Here is a 20332-nt window from a genome sequence, read left to right on the forward strand (position 1 = left end):
CCATGAATAACAGCGTTGGTTCCTGCACTGCACGTGCTGTATCAAGACACACGGACAGTTGTACTTTACACGAATGTCTGGAAAATTCGACGGAAGATTTTGCATTTCTACCCATTCAAGATAATCACAAGAGAGGAGCTGCGCCCTCAGGACTTTGAGAGTTGACTGATATTCGCTTTAACATTATTGCTCGAATGGAGTTGGACGATGCGTGGCCGTGAATGATTTTGTGGGGAGATGAGGCTCACTTTCACCTGAACGGAGCTGTGAATACTCACAATTGCCGGGTATAGACTACGCAAAATCCGCATGTAATCCAACAAAAATCTTAGCATTCACCCAAAGTTACTGTCTGGTGCAGGTTTATAGCTTCCTATATCACTGGATCATTTCTCTTTAAGGATATTCGCTCAGATCCTGCCAAAAGGCATCGTGATATGATAAACAATTTTGTTGTGTCACAGCCACAGTAGCACCTGTGCATGAATTGTCATTTTCATGTAGGATGGCTCCACACCACACATCGGTCGATCCGTACAGGAGGTTGTTTGAGAACATTTCACGGAAGCCATGCACAGGCGCTGCCGTAGCTGTGACACGTCAGAATTGTTTATCATATCGCAGTACCTCTCGTCAGTAACTGAGCAGGTCACAGGACTCGATTGGTGAATGTCCAGAAAGAAGAAACCCTTCTTCTTTATCTGGATCTGAGGATTTTTTCAAAGACAGGATTTATTGGGATCATCCTGATAACCTTCCAGTGCTGAAAGACAGCATATGTACAACATTAGTCCGACCAACTGGATTCTGCCGTTGAACACACTGTGCAAAGGATTCAGTTCGTGACATACCAGGAAGGGCAGCATATTGAACAGTACATCCTGTATATGCATAATGGAAGCGAATAAAAATGTTTTATGCTTGTGTTGCTTTTCTCCTTAAACACATAGGAAAATTACTATATCTGCATCGGTACATCATACAGCTCCCCTGGTATTGGATTTTGGAACAATTTTTTTCCCCTTCAGATATCGCTTCCGAATGATGCACAATGTATTCCTGTAAAGTTTCGCGGCATTTGGATCAGTGTAAAGCCTTGTGAAGTGTCTGGATGCGCTCCACAAGGCCTTAAACAGGGATACTTTAATTGTGATCACCCTGTATATGAGCTGGAGTTCTAGAGCAGTTGCATAACCTAGATAAGAATTCGACAATAGGGACCTATGGAAAAGCAGCACGTATGCGAAAGGAATTTTCAGCCGAACTGGCTCTACTCCTTGACATGATAGTTCTGAGGGAGATGCAAAACCCGACGTATCTAACTTTCTAAACTATCAGATCTGGAGTGGTGGTGGTGAAGATTTTAGAAAAGTTGGTAAGAACTCGCATACAGAAATGGCTTGATAGAAAGCTATACTTTGCAAAAATGGGTTTACAAAAGGAAATTTGCTCAACATGAGCAAATGACTCATGTTTGAGCCTTTTGTTCATATTTTATAATGTTATGGCAGATCTGGATAAAGAGAATGGATATACTATGATTCTGTTGGACTTTGCTAAGGCATTTGATAGGATACCACATGAATGGCTATTGCATAAACTGAAGAATATGGGGATGGAATGTAAACGATTGACTTGGGTGAGTGGGTGACGGATAAGTATCAGAAAGTTATATGGAGATAATCTGCAGGTTTAAGGTGACCAGCAGTGTAACTCAGGAATCAGTCCATGGACCACTGTGACGGCCGTCACCAGATTAGATCGTTCCCCTTGAGGCAAACAATTAAATATCGACCCCGATGGATTATAAGACAAAATTATAAGAAAATCTCCAATTGTTATTTTGTTTTTATTACAAGAGATACATTAATGCAAAACGATTACATAATAATATTAATTAAATGTTTGCTCTACTGGGATATCGCATAATAAAAATGTTCATAAGCTCTTCTAAATTTAAATTGTAAGCTATGTCCGCCTCTATCGATATAGTTGCTAGACCAACCAAATCTTTCTTGGGTCATTGCTGTCCGCAAATAATTTTTAATCAGTTTAAGCTTGAAAAAACATCTTTCCGCACTTGCTATGCTAAACAGGAATTGTTAGCATAGCGACTGCGCCTACTGCAATATGGATGAACGCGCGCTCTTATTAAGCCGCGCTGTGAGGCAGTCTGCCTATATGCTACACCCTGTCGACGGTACTGACCATTGTTCTTCAAACTGTACATTAACGAAATTGGAAAGGACCTGACAGGAGATATACAACTGTTTGGTGATGGTGGTACAAAGATAAACAGAGAAATCTGCGATGTTACTGATACACAGCATTTGCAGAATGATGTGAATGGGCTGGAACTGTGGACAAATGATGCTGGGTGTATTAGATCAAGTTTAGTAAGTGCAAATGTATGCACTTTGGCGTGATAAGATTTCCAGCTGCATATTATAGTGGTTGTATTATGTTTAGAGAAACTGATGACTCAAGGGATCTTAGACTTATGGTAGATAGAAAATTTGAAGTTCAAAGGTCACATAGTAAAATCTGAAGTGAGCATTGACATTTACAGATAAAGCCTCTTTACAAAGCTTTGATCGACTGCATCTGGACTAATGTGTGTAGATTTGATCTCCCGAGTTCTGAAGGAATAAAGAATCTATGGAAAGGGTGCAAAAATTACAAACATGAGATTATGGAATGCAGAGATTATGAGAACAGATCGAGAGCGTGTGGACTGCAAACACCGTAAACAGGAGAAAGAGGGGTGATATGATAGATGTCTGTAAATTTTGAAAAGGGTGTCGTAGGATATTCATTGATAATTTTTTGCATTATATGAAAGGTGAACAGAGGATAAGGGGAGCATAAGTTTAGTTTATATGCAACAAGTTCACTCATTCACACTGGATGCACTCTTGTGCATCCAGTGTGAATGAGTTTAAAAACAGTACGACAGCTGGTGTGGGCCTCCCTTAATGAGTTCTTGACTCCCTGGAGGTCTCTAATAATAATAATTAAAAATATTACAACATATAAAAGAGCCAGAAATAATGCACTTGTTTGCCAGCCTCTTCATCGGTGGCTGCTATAATTAGTGATAGACATGGGCCAGCTCTCTCTCTGATTGGCTACCGGTGGAGATTGAACTGCCCACTCAGTCTCCAAAAGCTAGATAGGGTATAAAGGCCTCGCCTACTCCCTATTAGGGAATAAAAGGCGTTTAGTTGATTTTTTTTTTGATGATAATAATAATAATAAAGATATTTAACTGTACTAGTCATTAAACGTCCACTTATATGAGTTGTTTTATGACAAATAAATACAGAAAATATAAATAATAATAGAATGTTAACATTAATATAATCATAGTGATATAATTAAATCTCAAATATAGTGGATGTGCACAATTTTAACTAACAATTGGAGTTCGTCCAACAGAATACGTGATTTTTAGCCCCAGTATGAAGTAACATCATTTCTAGAAGAGTCACTTTAACCTTAACTCAATCTGATTGAATTACAATTGATCAAAGAATTAGTTGTTAATAACTAAAACTAAATTATAAGCAGTTATTCGGGTTATCGCAATTATAAATATACACATACTGGCCACTGAATTAGAAATTGTTAATCAGATGTACGTAAACGTCACTTACGCAACGTATATGCAAAAAAAAAAAGTCACGCGTGTTACCATGTGTTCAAGACAACTATTTAAGAACGCTGCTGGTCAGTAATTGTCAAAGTCTTGATCACGATGGGAAAAAACAATGCATCTTTCGGAGTTCGATAAAAAGCTTATTGTGGGTGCCCGTCTAACTGGAGTTCCGCTGTTTTCAAAATCTAAGATTTTCAAAACAGCACAGCTGAACTGGTTTCTCAAAAGGTGAGATATTTCGGGTGTTAAATCAGTGGAAAAATAACCCACATTGCTTGTCTAAGAGGAGTGGTAACTGTGGTCTTAAGACAGTCTGTCAAGAACGTCATCGTCTGAGAGGGCTTGTACGGACACACAGAACTTTAGAAACCAGCTTAGAAAATAAAGGAAGAGCTAGCAGGGATGTGTGCAACAATTTTCTGATATCCTAATATCCTTAGAGTAGCTTGGACTGAAAGTACCAAGGTGATGTCACTAAGATATTTATTGCAATACTTCTTGTACTCGCAAAATTGAAGTGCTTTTTGGATATAAGCTTATCAGCAAACCATGACATTTGAAAGAAATGGAGACGCATAGGTATAATAATACTCTCTCTCCCATTGAGCACAACCTACGCTCTTTAGTACTCAAATATCTATCTATATACTATTTACAGCCCATCAACTACACATAACGCCATCTACCGCCAATAATATTTTATCTGTAACTTACGTGTGTTTTCATGACCAATTTGCCTGTATGCGGGATGAAAAAAAAACCCTATTTTCCGTGGAGGGGGGGGGGGGATTTGATATGATATTTAGCTTGAAGATTTATTAATCTAAATAAGTAAGATCGTATAAAATCATGTAAATAAATACGATCATATATGAGATCATATAAATAAGTACGATCAATTGCGATGTTTGCGAAACAAATTTGGAAAGAATAAAAACTCGTTGCTTACGAAATAGCAGTCCTACAAAATTTATTCGCAGATTAATTTTCACCTTGAAAACTTCGCAGTAATCACGTGTGTATTTCTGTTAAGTTTATGCGTCAATACAGGAAGGAACTTACATCACTAAGTAGCCAAAACAATCAGCTCACGTCTTGTTGCAAGGGGGGGGGGTCAGGGTTACCTTACATAATACTGCGTGCCCTTGCTTTTTTTTTTTTTTTTTCGACTTGTCTGCCACAAATTTCCCGGTCACCAAACAACTTCCGTGTGGAAAGAAAAATGTTGCAAGAACACAAAATTGTCATTGGCTAAGTGAACTTTAAAAATGTGTAGGGGTAGAGTAATATAGGTCGGTGGCCTACATTAGAAATATTTGTAGGCGAATACTCTACCACAAACATGGGGATTAACAGTCACTCATTCCTTTTACTTTATTAACAGAAATCTTCCAAAATAAATAAGATTTAATTGTGATTTATAAAAAATACAAAGCGGTTATACATTTTGTAAAAAATAGCTTAAAGATGGAGCCAATCTTTAGCAGGAATTTTCAACCAAAGGTAAATTAGGTTCGTTCAAATCCGGGAGAAGAAATCGCCCAACTCACAAGGAAATTGAAAAGTTCTCCCTTCTGGAAACTCGTATTTTTATCCTGGCCACAGTCACATGCAATTAACAGACATACAAACTGTATATAGGCTTAACCACTCTATTCATAGAAACAATTAGCGTCTATGAAGATAGCTTACTTGACTATGATAGGCAATTTGGCGTAACAACAGATTGAGGAAGGTGAGATAAATGGATGTCAAATAAAAACTACTAATTTGTTCCCTGTTTTGCATAATAGAAAAATTATAAATTCACGATCTTTTGTTCTTGGGAATTAATCTCACTGTATATTTCTTTGACACATTTTGTATGTGCGTTTGCAAATTACCCACTCGTCAGTAGTCATGGACACTTAAACTTGGTTCTCGTCAATTGACTCATCATTGCCTATTTGACTAAAACATTTTCTAGAAATGACAACTTATTAATGCGAGTAGTAGCGAAACGACAGGATCAACAATGAGGTGGGAGGAAAATAAAGGCATCTGAACAGTGGGCTAAACTTGCTATGTCCGACCACAGAAGTGAGAGCCGTCGTTGGCAGACTGCCAAGAAGAGTCAATTCATGTTGAAGAAGAGAAAGAAGTAAGGCGATATACGAATTGGTCACCAACACGCGAAATCACATGCTTTATAGGCAGGGGAGGCTCATGCATAGGCAATCCGGAACTACAACACCCTCAGTTTTTCTCGATATATTAATATATTTATTAATTTATTTATATTTGCTTGTAATATTTAATTTTATCATCAACAATCCTATACAATTTTATTATTTTTTATACAAAATATAAAAATCCATCTTGTAGCACTTAGGAGGACGAAGGACGCTTAGTAGCACTGTGTTTATCACAGTGCCATATTGCTACGCGACAAGCATATGCACGTCATAGTGAGATGCGAGCTATTAGTTAATGCGACACTGTCCGTCGCGCAGTTCCACTGTTGTTTATATGCAGTTTGCGCCAGTAGTAGAGTGTTCGTAGTGTTTATCGTGTTTTCTCCGTCTCTTTAAATATTTGGACATTATAATTAAAGGATTTGATTGTAATGTCCAAAAATTGTAAATCCGTTCCTTTAATTACAATTAAAGGAATGGATTTTATTTTTAAATAATACTTTTTCATGTTTAATTTTTTTTTAATTTTTACCATAATTTTGATATTTTATGCAAACACGTATACACTGTACTTATAGTGTGTATGTATGTATATTTCGAACGTTGCAGCATCCCAACATTTCAAGCCACGAGATGCCACTATTTATACGTAAAATTTTCAAACTGTTATAAGCAAAATAGTCACCACTTTAAAAACTACACTGTTCATAAAAGAGAAGTTAATTTTCCGACGTGTAATAATAAACACTCATCCCGCAATATGGATTGATTACCCTATTATTGGAATGGATTCTCCTTTTTTTGACATGCGCAGAAGTGTCGAAGGATCTCGCATTTGTAGGCGTACAGTACACAAATATCATTGTAACTAAACTGATTCCATTACTTTATTTTTACTTATCCCATCTTTGAATATTCAATTAATTTTAAATTGTTCAATATCTAACATTTAATGTAAGGCAGAGAACTATTCTGAGCTCAAAGCTAATAATTAATAAACAAATCTAAGAAGATTAGATTAGGATTAGCTATATTTTATTTGCATACAAGTTAGGTATAATTCTCTCTGTGTGTATTCGCATTGCAAGGAAATGAAACTGATGACCATCTATTTCGTCATCATTTAGTTCCATGATGAAATGTTCGTCAATAGAAGATTCACTTATACCTTGATAACAATCTCTTATATGACCCCTTCGGAGCCTTTGCAGCTTAGTCTGTAACGATTATGCTCTTTGGATGGAAAGGCCTAGGTTGGAATCCGATCTAGAACAAGGAGAACGTTTTATACAGGTAACTGAAGGTGAGTTAGCCCGTCTCATTTGGGGGAGCGGAAAGGTTTTTTTCTTCAGAAAACTCCAGTATTTCGTGTCAAAAAAAAACGAACAAAAAATGCTAGGAGAACAAACGTAATTCCACCACTCATTTGTCGTTTCCTAGATGGATTGAAATTCCCTAATTAGAAGAAAGATTTTGTCCTCTAATTATGGGTTTTATAGTTTTATTTGCTTCTTCCGCCAATTCAAGACCGCTAACTCCAGTTCGTTCAATTTCTGGCATGCACGTACACTACATAAACAAACCATCAGGGAACCGAACAGTAGGAAACCTTTATAAGAGGCAGGTCTGGGACATCGGGTCTAGACTCTACGAAGCATCGTTCTGCGAGGGTGGAGAAAAAATGGGTCACGGTACAGCACTTTGCCCCATTAAAGCAACTGTAAACATGTTTTTATCGAGCTAGCATCCTTCCCGTCCTGACTACCAGGCAGCAAAAAGGGGGGGAAAGCAATAAAAAAGAGGGAGTTAAAGTCGTTCGTGAGAATGATAGCACAATTGTCCTCATTATTTGTGCAATTTTCGGGTGAAAAGTGAGGTCAGTATACCCGGATGGCTTGGTGTGTTTGTTGAAGTGCGAGTTGATATTGACGTCACATTCAACCAGGCGTAGTTGTTTATGTTTGGCAGAGAAAGGTAACAATACCTGTTGAGGTCACTTTGGTTAATAAATTTCTTCTGTCGTCCTCTATAAACAAATAATAATAGCCAGATAGTGTATATATATATGAAAATATTTGCTTTTGTCTGGTGTCCTATTTCCTAACCACTATTTTTATTCCCTGTTCGTATTACACGTGGAAATAATACAGTGTTGGAATTTTGTATGATGAAATTTTACGCTACTGTGAAAGATATTTTTTGAAAAATTCTGCAAATATAATTAAAATTTCAATATTATAAATAATTTAAGATTTTTAAAATATTATAGCTAATAAATGCCGTTCCTTATTTACACCTTTTATTTTTTCGCTTACGTGTTGATCTTTATTACCTACTTAAAATATCAACAAGTTAATGGATGGCAATGCTGTAGCCAGTGAAGTTTTAACTGAGGCTCGGTTATTGCTGTTACCCTCCTGCCATGATCAGAGGTTTCATAGCTCAATAACACCTTATCCCTACACAGTCCTCTACAGATAACGGGGAAGATGAAAAGCATTCTTGCTTCGCCCCTTTAAGCCAGTCCTTATAAGGATCAACAAGTGTGGAATAGGACGAATCAATCGACCGTAAGATGCGGTGATTGATTTTATATGAGATGCCCATATAGGGTAACGGATGGCAATGCTGAACCAATGAAGTTTAACTGAGGTTCGGCTGTTGCTGTTATCCTGGGTTAATGAGTTCGCTCTCTTAGGTTTTGCCCTAAGGGAGCACTTTGAGTTTCCGGGGAAGGTGTTCTCCGGCACGGCCCGCTGAGGGGTACTTGCCGGTGAATTATTTTCCTCGGAATATGAGCGGTTCTGCTCAGTGGTCGGGGAGCCCGTCACTGAGTGGAACCAACGCTGAGATTAGGACGGTATTTCGCCCACTATGGAGTGGCCTAGAGATCGTCCGATTTTTTGAGATTTCACCTTTACTTACATAGTCGGTGATTGATTTTATATGAGATGCCCATATAGGGTAACGGATGGCAATGCTGAACCAATGAAGTTTAACTGCGGTTCGGCTGTTGCTGTTATCCTGGGTGATGAGTTCGCTCTCTTAGGTTTTGCCCTAAGGGAGCAATTGAGTCTCCGGGGAAAGTGTTCTCCGGCACGGCCCGCTGAGGGGTACTTGCCGGTGAATTATTTTCTTCGGAATGAGCGGTTCTGCTCGGTGATCGAGTTTCACTGAGTAGAACCAACGCGGAGATTTGGACGGTCTTTCGCACACGAATGAGTGGCCTAGAGATCGTCCGATTTTTTGAGATATCACCTTTACTTAAACAGTCGGTGATTGATTCATTCAATCCAATACCTTGGAGGGCAATGCTGTAGCCGATGAAGTTCTAACTGAGGCTCAGCCATTGCTGTCACCCTCCTGCCACGATCAGAGCTTTAATAGCTCAATAACACCTTATCCCTACACTGTCCTCTACAGATAACGGGGAAGATGAAAAGCATTCTTGCTTCGCCCCTTTAAACCAGTCCTTATATAAGGATAAGGATCAACAAGTGTAATTTCATGCTGATATTCACTTATTAAGTATTCTTTCTGAGGAATTTTTTAAATTTAAATATCTCACGCTATCTTGCTCCGTCTCCAGACTATCTTCTGAATTTCAGGGCAACTTTTCTGTCCTAAAGGACAATGATGAGAAACTTAACTTAAAAATATAGATTTGACTAACTGATTCATACACGCTTTTGTTGGAGTAAATTTGCACTTTTATTTATATCACGTTTACGTGTGTAATGTAATATGTATGTATATAAATAAAAGTAGATACCAATAGGTAGACAATGTAGGTAAACATATTTTGCATCTGGAGACAGGCTGCTAACCTATCGGTTGATGCACCGAACATAGTGATGTGGGCAAGGGAGACATAATTCCAGTTGGTCAGAGGGTTCAGTTGCGCATGCGCTGTTGAAAATTTTCCGTGTTTGTTTATACCAAGTGGGACCACAAAACAAATGAAGAAATCTTACAATCCCTAAAAATCAAACTAATTAATTACTACATAAGACAGTATAAATAAAAATGGCTAGAACATTTAAATCGAATGGACAACAGCAGACTACCAAAAATATTATACAGATACAAAATAAGTGAAAAAAGAAGAATCGGAAGACCATGAAAGAGATGGCATGAGACCGGAACAGGCCACATGGCCTATATTCCATGTTAGGAAGAAGAAGAAGAAGTATTGTTGCCCATGTGAAAAATGAAGCTTGGTTCAATAGTAACAGAAAAAGCAACACTAAGTAAAACCTGCCATAACTCTGAGATATTTCATTTATTATTTTTAATAAATGGTTACCAAGTCTTATGATTTGTGAGACTTCTTCAGTTTTTTTTTTAATTATTATTATTATTTTTTTTTAACATCACTTCTCAAATTTCAATGTCATTTTACTTACTGATATGTTGAAATAATTTTTGTGTAAATTTTCAAACTTTACGCGTGAGTGGTGGTGGGGGGGGGAGGAATTAACAATTTTTCCCCCAAAACAGTAAGCAGTATCTTTTCTTCTTCTTCTTTTTTTTTATTTTATTTATTTTCTTTTTTTTATTTTTAAGCTTTGCTCTTGTTGCTCATAGCACATTGCACAGCTCGTAAAGAAATTCATTTATTTTAAGAAAATGGGTAAATAAACTTAACTTCGAAAAAAGATGAAAATATTCCGAAATAATACTATATACATATGTAACTGCATACAGATTTAAAGAAAAAAAATTGCAAAATTGACAAGCGAACTACATTACTCATAGTTATACTCATACAGTACTGATTAATTTGAATCGTTTCCCCAATATATAGGCAAGTGTTTCAAATGCCTAGATTTAATATTATCTATACACTTCATTCTACCAAGTCGCTATTTTGTTTAGCGATTCTTAATGATTTTAAATTGTATTTTTTATTCATTTCATTTCTCATCAATACGAATTTACATCCCTTACATCCATACTCTCTCACCAGATGCCTATTAAAAACATTAATAGCTTCGGACAATATTTCAATGACCGCAAAGAAAAGTTGAGATTGCTCATGATCTTCAAAAAGTTATGGCTAATCGGCCTCGCCTATTTCCTTTAAGAAATAAAAGGCGTCAGAGGATTTATTTTTCCTTTTCTTTTATTTAAACCATGTTTACAATATCAACCTTAGTATTTAATTAAATATTATGCAATGAACCTTAATAAAGCATCATATTCACTCAAGGCTTTACTGTTTTGAACAATTTCATGTTTTTAAGTTAATTAATTTTGTGATGTTCGAAGGTTTTCACTTTCACTTTTTTTTTTAATTTCTATTCATTTTAAGCGAGATAAATAAAATTAATTGTAATCAATTATTAGTAATAAACATTCTAAACATATTTTCAATATCCTTAAAGAAATCAAGAATAAAATTAAAATTTCTTAATACACCATTTTTATACACATAAAATGATATATTAAGTAATGTTACTAATCAAGTTTCGTATCATTTACTCCACAGAGACACAAATATTCCCTATATTTTCTCTTTTCTACGATCCTTAGCCACCAAGTTTTTCCTAAAGACGTCCACACATCCCAACGATTTGGTTCAACAAGCTACAGCATACGATCCAACGGACATATTCAAATATAGAAAACCAAAAGCTATATTGGCCTCCTTTAGTGATGCATAATCTCCATGCCCAATCAGGGCGAGCATTCTGCTCATAAATTTTACCTTCACTGCAACCACAACAGATAGCGGGGAATATGAAAAGCATCTTGCTTCACCCCTAAAGACATAATTGTCAATTTCGTATCATTTGTTTTTTGATTATGTTTAATTCGGTACTGGAGTTGGAAAATTGCGTTACGCTTTTATGATCTGATATATAGTGTTAATTAAATGCATGTTGTAGTTTATATATTGGGAATTTTCCTGATATTTTATCTTATATCTTATTTGTTCTTTATTTTATTTGGTTGATCTACCATTAGCTGAATAAAACAGGTAGGAATTAAAAGTAATCTAATTTATACAAGTATGGAAAATTTAGAGATGGACAACTTAATCTAAAAACTAGATCTCAAGCAGGAGTTCGCTCTTTTGAAGAAACTGCTAAAGAGATTTGAAGATGTGCCCGGGATATCTGAACCTGTATTCCCTGACATCTGATGCTGAAGAAATCCATAAAAGACTTCGATCACCCGGATTATTAAAGAACAAAATATCACTTACTAATCTGGGCATAAGAATTCAGCCCGCTACAGTCGCACACTACCGTAATATGACCAAACCAATGGATGGTTTAAACTTGCAATATCATACATTTGCGAGAAAAACAGAAAGGTTTGACTCAGAGATGTCACTGAGGGTATTACCACCAAAGAGACAACCGAAGATGTTTAATTATGGATTAACTGCTATAAAAGTTAGTCGGATGTATCGATCAGACAAAAAAAAAAAAAAAAAAACGATGTCACTTGTATTAGTAGAGATAAATAACAGACAACCACATACAGAAACGATAGATTCGATGCCAGAGGTGGTAGCATGCCATTTATGTTAAAAACTACTCAAACATAATACTAATAATCAGTGGTGGCCCGTACATAAGCACTGCGACACCCCCAAGGAAAAAATGAAAATTTTAAATTTTGTTTGTGTTTATAAATAATAACAATGCTTACAACATTATAGAAATGCAATACAACGTGTTAAAGGTTACAGCTTATGTTTTGACATTGATTGAACATTTAATCATTGGAATTGTTCGATTAACGCTTTAGATTACGAAACAAATGCACTGCGATCTAACGCAGTGTCAGAATTATCATGTTAGGCCAATTGCAGCTACCCTCGCCGATATTCGTTTGCGCTTCTCATTGCACGTTACAAGTGATTCCGACACTGCTCGTTGGCAGTGTATCGTATGCTTGAACGCGTTATTTCTGTTGGGAAATAACGATGTGAAATATTTTTAATAAAACAATTTTTTAATATGTAAATTTATTTATTAATAAATTGGTTACTGATTAGGAAAAAAATAATTTTTTATTTTTATTTTTTGTTTTGTATATGCAACACTCCCTCCCCCCTTAAAATTTTCACCGGCCGCCACTGCTAATAATGCTACAGCAAATCTCCAAACCAAAAAACTTAGAAATCACAGGAATTGAAGTTCACACCAACAAAGCTGGAAAATTAAAACTTATGCAGCTTACAACTCACCCAGTAAAACTCTAGTGATTCCAGATCTAGGTAGACCAAAGATTCTACTATCATAGTAGGCGATTTAAATGTCAAACATCCAGCATGGAAGAGCAAAACGACCGATAGAAATGGACATATACTAAACAATTATATGATTTTTTCGAACTACACTAGGAGGAGCCTACTAATGATGGTCCAGCCAGATGTTTTAAATATGCTATTCTACGAAACATCAAATATCAGCAGGGGCGGCTCGTGCATAGGAACTGTAGAACCCCCACTTTTTCTCGATATATAAATATATTTATTCATTTATTTATATTTGCTTGTAATATTTAATTTTATCATTAACAATCCTATACAGTTCTCTTATTTTGTATAAAAAATAATAACAATCCATCTTGTAGCATTTAGGAGGGCGAAGGACGCTAGCAGCACTGTGTTTAACCATAGTGTCATATTGCTACTCGCGCAATATGCACGTCATAGGGAGATGCGAGCTATTAGCGTAATGCGGCACTGTCCGTCGCGCAGTTCCACTGTTGTTTATATGTATGCGCCAGTAGTAGAGTGTTCGTTGTGCTTATCGTGTTTACTCCGTCTCTTTAAATAGTTGGACATTACAATTAAAGACATAACATTTGTTATAGTTTTTATTTTAGAACATTATTGGGGTTATGATAATGGATTTTATTTTAAGTAATTTTGAATTATACTAAACTGTATAATTTTATCGATAATAAACAATATTTTTTCATGTTTAATTTTTTTTTTTTAATTTTTACCATAATTTTGATATTTTATCCAAACACGTATACACTGTACTTACAATGTGTATTTCGAAAGTTGCAGCATCCCCACGATTTCAAGCCACGAGGCGCCACTGGACCTCAGTATCATCTACAAACGATTAATGAACTGTCATCAGACCACAACCCTATCTTACTCAAATCAGGTTCTCAGGAACAACTTACCCCATCTCATTCCTTCATACCCTGGGGAAAATGATCAAAAGTAATCTCCAAACATATTGGTCCAGTGCCCACCGTAAGAAAAAAGGAAGAGATAATTGAAGCAATAACCAACTTCACAAATCAAATCCACAACTCACTGGAAGCGGTCACCGTGATCAAATCACCTTATAAGTCTAATCGACTCCAGGATGATCATGAATTTCATCAGAGAAAAGAATAAAGCCTGGAAAAGATATCACAATTCACGACCTTCAAAAGATCGAAAAATCGTAAACAAACTTAACAACCAAGTTAGAGAACCTCTAAAAAAAACTACAGAAATCAAGAGTAGGAAAACAAGCCCACTCAATATGGAAATTCCTTAAAACTCTTCATATCAAACACATCTCCCCCCCCCCCCAATGCGGGCTGAACAGGGAAAAAATCTTAACGCACTACTAATGTACTACATATATATATATATATATATATATATATATATATATATATATATATATATATATATATATATATATATATATATATATATATATATATATATATATGATCATATGCTTCTACTCGGTTGTTGTGATACATTTTTAAAAAAATAGATTTAATGACTTAAAAAACTGAGATAACTTATAAAGATTTTAATGAGAATAATACAACTAGTTTCGGCTTATAACAGCCTTCATCAGGTATTCATAAAGGAAGAGAATAGTAATAAACATTGAAGTATCTAAAAAACTGGAAATTACAGGTAAAAATTGCCACACATAATTGATACATAAAAAACGTTGTATTTTTTCAAGTTGTTCTAACAGGCGTGCCATTGTTTATTGCAAGTGTGCTTTCATGCTCACGTGAACGCCAATATTGAATAACTGCAGCATGGCTATCTGGGATGTTATAACTCAAATTGTTGTTTAAGTGGACAGGGTTCAGCAGGATTTCCCTTGATTCTACAATTTTTCTCTCAAACTCATCATCACAGCGAAAAATATTTTCTGATCTATCCCAGCAAACGGAGTGGCTTTGTTGATCATCATTAGGATTATTTGAAAAAAGAACATGACTGGATAACGCAGTTTCGTGTGATCTTTTGTAAGAGATGTGTCTCTTATGCTCTTCTATACGTTGTTCAATAGATTTGTTAGTTTGTCCAAAAGAAGGGATATTGCAATCGCACCATAATTTATATACACCTGGATATTTTAGGTTGTGATGAGGAGGCTTTAGATGGCTGATTAGAGAACGGATTTTAGGAAGTGTGGTGAAGAACGTCCCGATGTTGTATTTTTTAAGGACCTTAGCCAATTTGTTAGAGACTGTGCTAATGTATGGGATGGAGATGCTACCTTTAAAATTAATAGTTTCTGTTGTGCACTGCCTAGGAGGATCCAGAAGAAATTTCTTAATCGTTTTTTCAGAGTATCCATTTTGTTTAAAGATAAGAGAGAGGTGATTTATTTCTTTTTGTAGTTCATCTGGTTCATTGAAGAGAGAGCGTGCTCTGTGTCCTAAGGTAGATATAGTTCCAAGTTTTTGTGGTGGAAAATGATGAGAAAGATAATGCAGATATCTATTGGTATGAGTAGGTTTTCTGTACATAGAGATTTTTAATCTTTCAGAGCATCGTGTAAGCATGACATCCAGGAAAGGTAAGGAGTTATTATTTTCTAGATCAGCAGTAAATTTTATATTAGGATGTTGGATGTTAAGATGATGAAAGAAAATCTATGCGAGAGGTGTGCCCGTGATTCCAAATAATGAAAATATCATCAACATATCGTTTCCAAACTTTTGGTTTAAATGAGAAGGAAGATATGGCTTTCGTTTCAAAATCTTCAAAGGAAGATGTTAGCTAGAACTGGGGACAAAGGATTCCCCATTGCCAGGCCTTGTTATATATATTTATTTATTTATGAAAAAAATTGAATGACTAGAACCGAGATTTAATTAAAAAGGTTTTAATATAAACACACTACTAGTTTCGGCCTGTAACAGCCTTCTTCAGGTGACATTATAAGAGAAAAAACACTAAACATTGAGGGTTAAAAGACTATGAACAACATAGACAGTCTTTATACATAATTAGCATGAAAATGTTGTAGTTGTATCATGCTAATTATGTATAAAGACTGTCTATGTTGTTCATAGTCTTTTAACCCTCAATGTTTAGTGTTTTTTCTTTTATAATGTCACCTGAAGAAGGCTGTTACAGGTCGAAACTAGTAGTGTGTTTATATTAAAACCTTTTTAATTAAATCTCGGTTCTAGTCATTCAATTTTTTTCATAAAACTATGTATGTTAACCGAGTCAATGATCATATATATATATATATATATGTAATAATTTTTTTAATTATTAAATTGTTTTTAATAAAAACAGAGATTTTTATTAAAAATAAATAAAATAAATTAAAAAAATAAATAAAAACACCTTGTTGCAACTTCTATAGGTAAAGGTGATAAGGCTCCGTATTACTAAAACCTTGGTATTTAGGGTCTAGCTACTCACTGAGGAGACCTCAAAAAAGGTTGAAACCGGTCTGGGTAGTGACCCCACCCATAATACATTGCAGTATACATCTTCTAGTGAGATGTGCTTTACATTATGGGAAAATACTAAGAATAGCGATCAGAGCTTTATCCACCTTTACAATGAGTTGCCCTGGTGTTGTAACATCTTTAGACTTGAACTTTGTTTCAGGCGCAAACTTAATTGTTTGCATACTTGGGATTAGGAGTAAAATAACCAAGTTTATAAAATTACTTGGTTATCCTAATATATATATATATATATATATATATATATATTTTTTTTTTTCCTCTCAAAAAAGACAAAAACGTTTGCCGGACTGATTGGAGAATTTTTTGAAAGCCAATCTCCAGCCTAAAAGTACACAGTTAACAACCTTATTTAGAAGATAAACTTTTGAGTGGACGCAATTTTACAATGGAAAAAATCTGTTGTACGGAATATACTTTAGTCGGTGGAAGTCAAAATGCAACTGCTAACCTAGGCTTGTTTAAAAAAAAAAAAAATGTCCTGAATGAAACAAAGGACGTGGTGTGTATCACGATACTGATAACGAATAGCACGAAAATGTGCGTGCATATTTTACTTTTTTCCCCATTTAAATAGCGAAAATGTAGATGCACATAATGCAATTTCAAAGGTGATGTTAACTTGTGACACGTAGACGATTATAACTTTCATACAAAATACGATTGGTTCGTTTAATCTCTAGAAAACAAGTGCGGAGAGATTTCGTGCTTCTTATAGATATGAAATCATATCAGCCACTTTTAAAATGCAGCTAACTTCCGGCATTAGTACTTGGTTGACTTTTTTCTATAGATTAAATGTATCAAGCGAAAAAAAAAAAACTAACAAAAGATAGAATTAAAAATTAACAGCATTGTTAGAAGAAAACAAGTATTAGGGGCTCTGGCCTCCGATAGTTTGATTGAGTTCCGTTATTGATACTGTATTGTTTTTAATAAAAATAAAGGAAAATGCACACTCCATAAATGCGATATTTCGTTTATTAATACTTGTAATAAATTAATACTTGTACGAGATTATAGAATTTTCTTCCGATTGTTCGAATATCCCATAATTTAGTGAAGAATTCCCTTTTATATAGTAACATCAAAATTAAAATCTTGCAGGAAAACTTACGATCTTTCACACTTTTCATAATTGGACGTTCTGGGCAGTTGCGCATGCGTAAATATACCACTGACAGATCATTGTACTATTTTACTTGTGCTGGGTACAAGACATTTTTTTAAGACTTAAAAATGTAAAGAATAGATTTTCTTTAAAAAATACTTAACATAACATTTTGTAACAAAAATTATATCATATACTTCTATTCCAATTTCGCAATGAATTTATCATATTTACGGATTATATTTTTCATGAGTATGAACATCAAATGTTTTATTGCTGCATTTTACGATGCATATTTAAAGATATATTGAACAATAGGAAAAAAATCTGTAAACAAAAATTGATTTATTACAGAAATATACTTTTTATTCACAGTAATATTAATAAATAAAAAATACATTTTATATACTTAAAGGTTTGTTCTTAGAAACTGCAATTTTAAGCATATCACCTGAGTGAGTAGCGCTTTCCGGTGAGCAGGTTGCTTGTCACGTGACATCAATAGTATGACGTCACTCGTTCCATTGTGTAGCACAAGTTGTTTTCAAAGCTGCAGGTATAAGCAATAGCCATTGTTACACACGGTTTGCTGCGAGCAAACATGAGTATGATAATCGTCTTAATATTATTATCTACAGTACAACAAATGCATGACGTCAACAGAAACTAATTGAGTTCAGTTAATGTAAGTCTAGAGAAAATAAACGATTGTAATCTCACTGATGTAATGTTGATAATTACACAAATAATAAGGTAACAGCGTAGACGAAGGCTTGACTTCTATTTATATGTTGTTATTAACCGTGACGTTTTACACGCGCAAAAACAATGACTAGGCCTCGCAATTCATTAGACTAGGGGGAAAAAATATAGAGATTGTTAATGGAAGGTACTGCTAGGTAATTGGCATGAAATTAAAATCTGAATAAGATTTCTCACCATAGATAGGTCAAGATTATTTGAACATACCATTTTTATTAAAGGGGGAAAATAGCAGATTGTTCTAAAAGAAATAAAAAACATGCGAAATGAGCCAGCAAAAAAATTATGTCAACTCACGTAGCAGAATACTGAAAATCATTTGTATGAACTAATAATCTATGTACCAGTTCGTTTTTATCTGACACCAGATTTCTCACTTGAAACTCTTCTGTCCTACTTCCCCACTCTTCATTGCGATAACGTGCTACCTAAACTACCCCTTTAAGATTAATAGCTTTCTATAAATATCTGTAGGTCATCGGTTCCGACGACCCAGAAATTCTCGATTTCTTACTGTATATGAAATGCCAGATAGGTCAGTATAGTATATATAATGAAGACAATGAGCAAACGTCAGTCTGTCTTTGTACGTTATAGTCGTGATCAGACTAAGAAACCAAATCATTTTGATCTAGTTAAAAAAATAAAATAAAAAGTTGTTTACTTTTCGATAAGCAATTATTAGAACATGTTTGAAAAATACTGTAGCAATCTATGCACATGTTGACCAAGTCTCAAATTTTTCTGAACAGTCTCTGTTTTAAAGGTTTTATCCTACTGATTTTCTGAAATTTACTCTTCAGAAAATCGTAACTGAATGAACAAAGCGTATGTCAAAAAATAAAATAAAAATAAGTCATAAACGCTCCACCATGAAAGATGAAAAATCACAGCTTGCGTTAGTCGCAATATCATGGATATGGTCACAAACTCCATCGAAGCGATATGCTTATATCAGTGGCGTAGCTAGGGGGGGGGGGGGGGTGCGGAGGAGGAGAGTCCGCATTTTGAACTTTTACAATTAATTCTAAAATACAGTCTCGAGAACTCAGTTCCAAATATTGTAATACTACTGCGAATTTTCCTCACAATTGCTGCAAGTGTTGCTAGTTGTGAGAGGAGCTTTTCTAAATAAAATTGATTAAGAATTATCTACATTACTATGAAATAGACTTCGCCAATGTCATCGACGATTTTGCTAACAGAAAAGCAAGAAAAATAACATTTTAGAATGTTGAAATTAAAGTTTTACTTCAAAAAATAAGCATAGTGTTTTAATTTAGTTCCCTCTACGTCGTTTTGACTTTTTGTAGTATTTTTGGTGTGTATTGAGAGGGGCGACAACAGCTCTAGCTACGCTACTAGCTTATATTATATACTACTTACCACAATATATGACAAACTCACAAGCGATGATAAACTGTATCATATATAACAATAACAAAGTTACAAAAGATTATATATTGTATTATAAGGCAGAATGAACTTTTCAAATTTGCCATATCTTTCAAAATGATTTTTATTATTTAAATTTATTATTGGGTTTTTATTATTTAAATATTTGGAAAAAATAATATGTAGTATATAACTTTATTTTGTATCCTATATGAAGTTTTAATTTTTTTAAAATTTAAACTTTTAAAGATATAAATTTATACGTTCTTTTCCTTTTTTTCCTAAGATTCCAAAATCGTTTGTGGCGCCATCTTACGTCAAATATGATAATACAGCCTTGAAAAATCAGAACGGCTAAGCCCAGAGTTCAAAATATGATCACCATACTTATACAGCTTCTTAAGCACCCTTTCAACAAACGGCAGAGTAAAAGGACAAAAAAAAAAAAAAAAAAAAAAATCTGTATTCTAATAAACAGAGAATACTATAGAAGAGTTCGGCCAACTATTGACAGTTGGC

At 34.8% G+C, this 20332-nt stretch overlaps 1 protein-coding gene across 1 annotated transcript in view; it reads right to left on the minus strand.

The window, feature by feature from the left end:
* Nucleotides 1-741: 741 nt before the first annotated feature.
* The window catches only part of LOC150103470 (uncharacterized), a 70681-nt gene continuing 51090 nt past the window's right edge, over nt 742-20332 (minus strand). Inside the window, exon 3 of the mRNA XM_090398484.1 lies at nt 742-881. Coding sequence (XP_090254610.1) covers nt 742-881 — 140 coding nt within the window. The remainder of the gene's footprint in view (nt 882-20332) is intronic.

Source organism: Typopeltis vanoorti, chromosome 9 (genome assembly GCF_054136105.1).
Source record: "Typopeltis vanoorti isolate ZY-2024b chromosome 9, IOZ_Tvanoo_1.0, whole genome shotgun sequence".
NCBI lineage: Eukaryota > Metazoa > Arthropoda > Arachnida > Uropygi > Thelyphonidae > Typopeltis > Typopeltis vanoorti.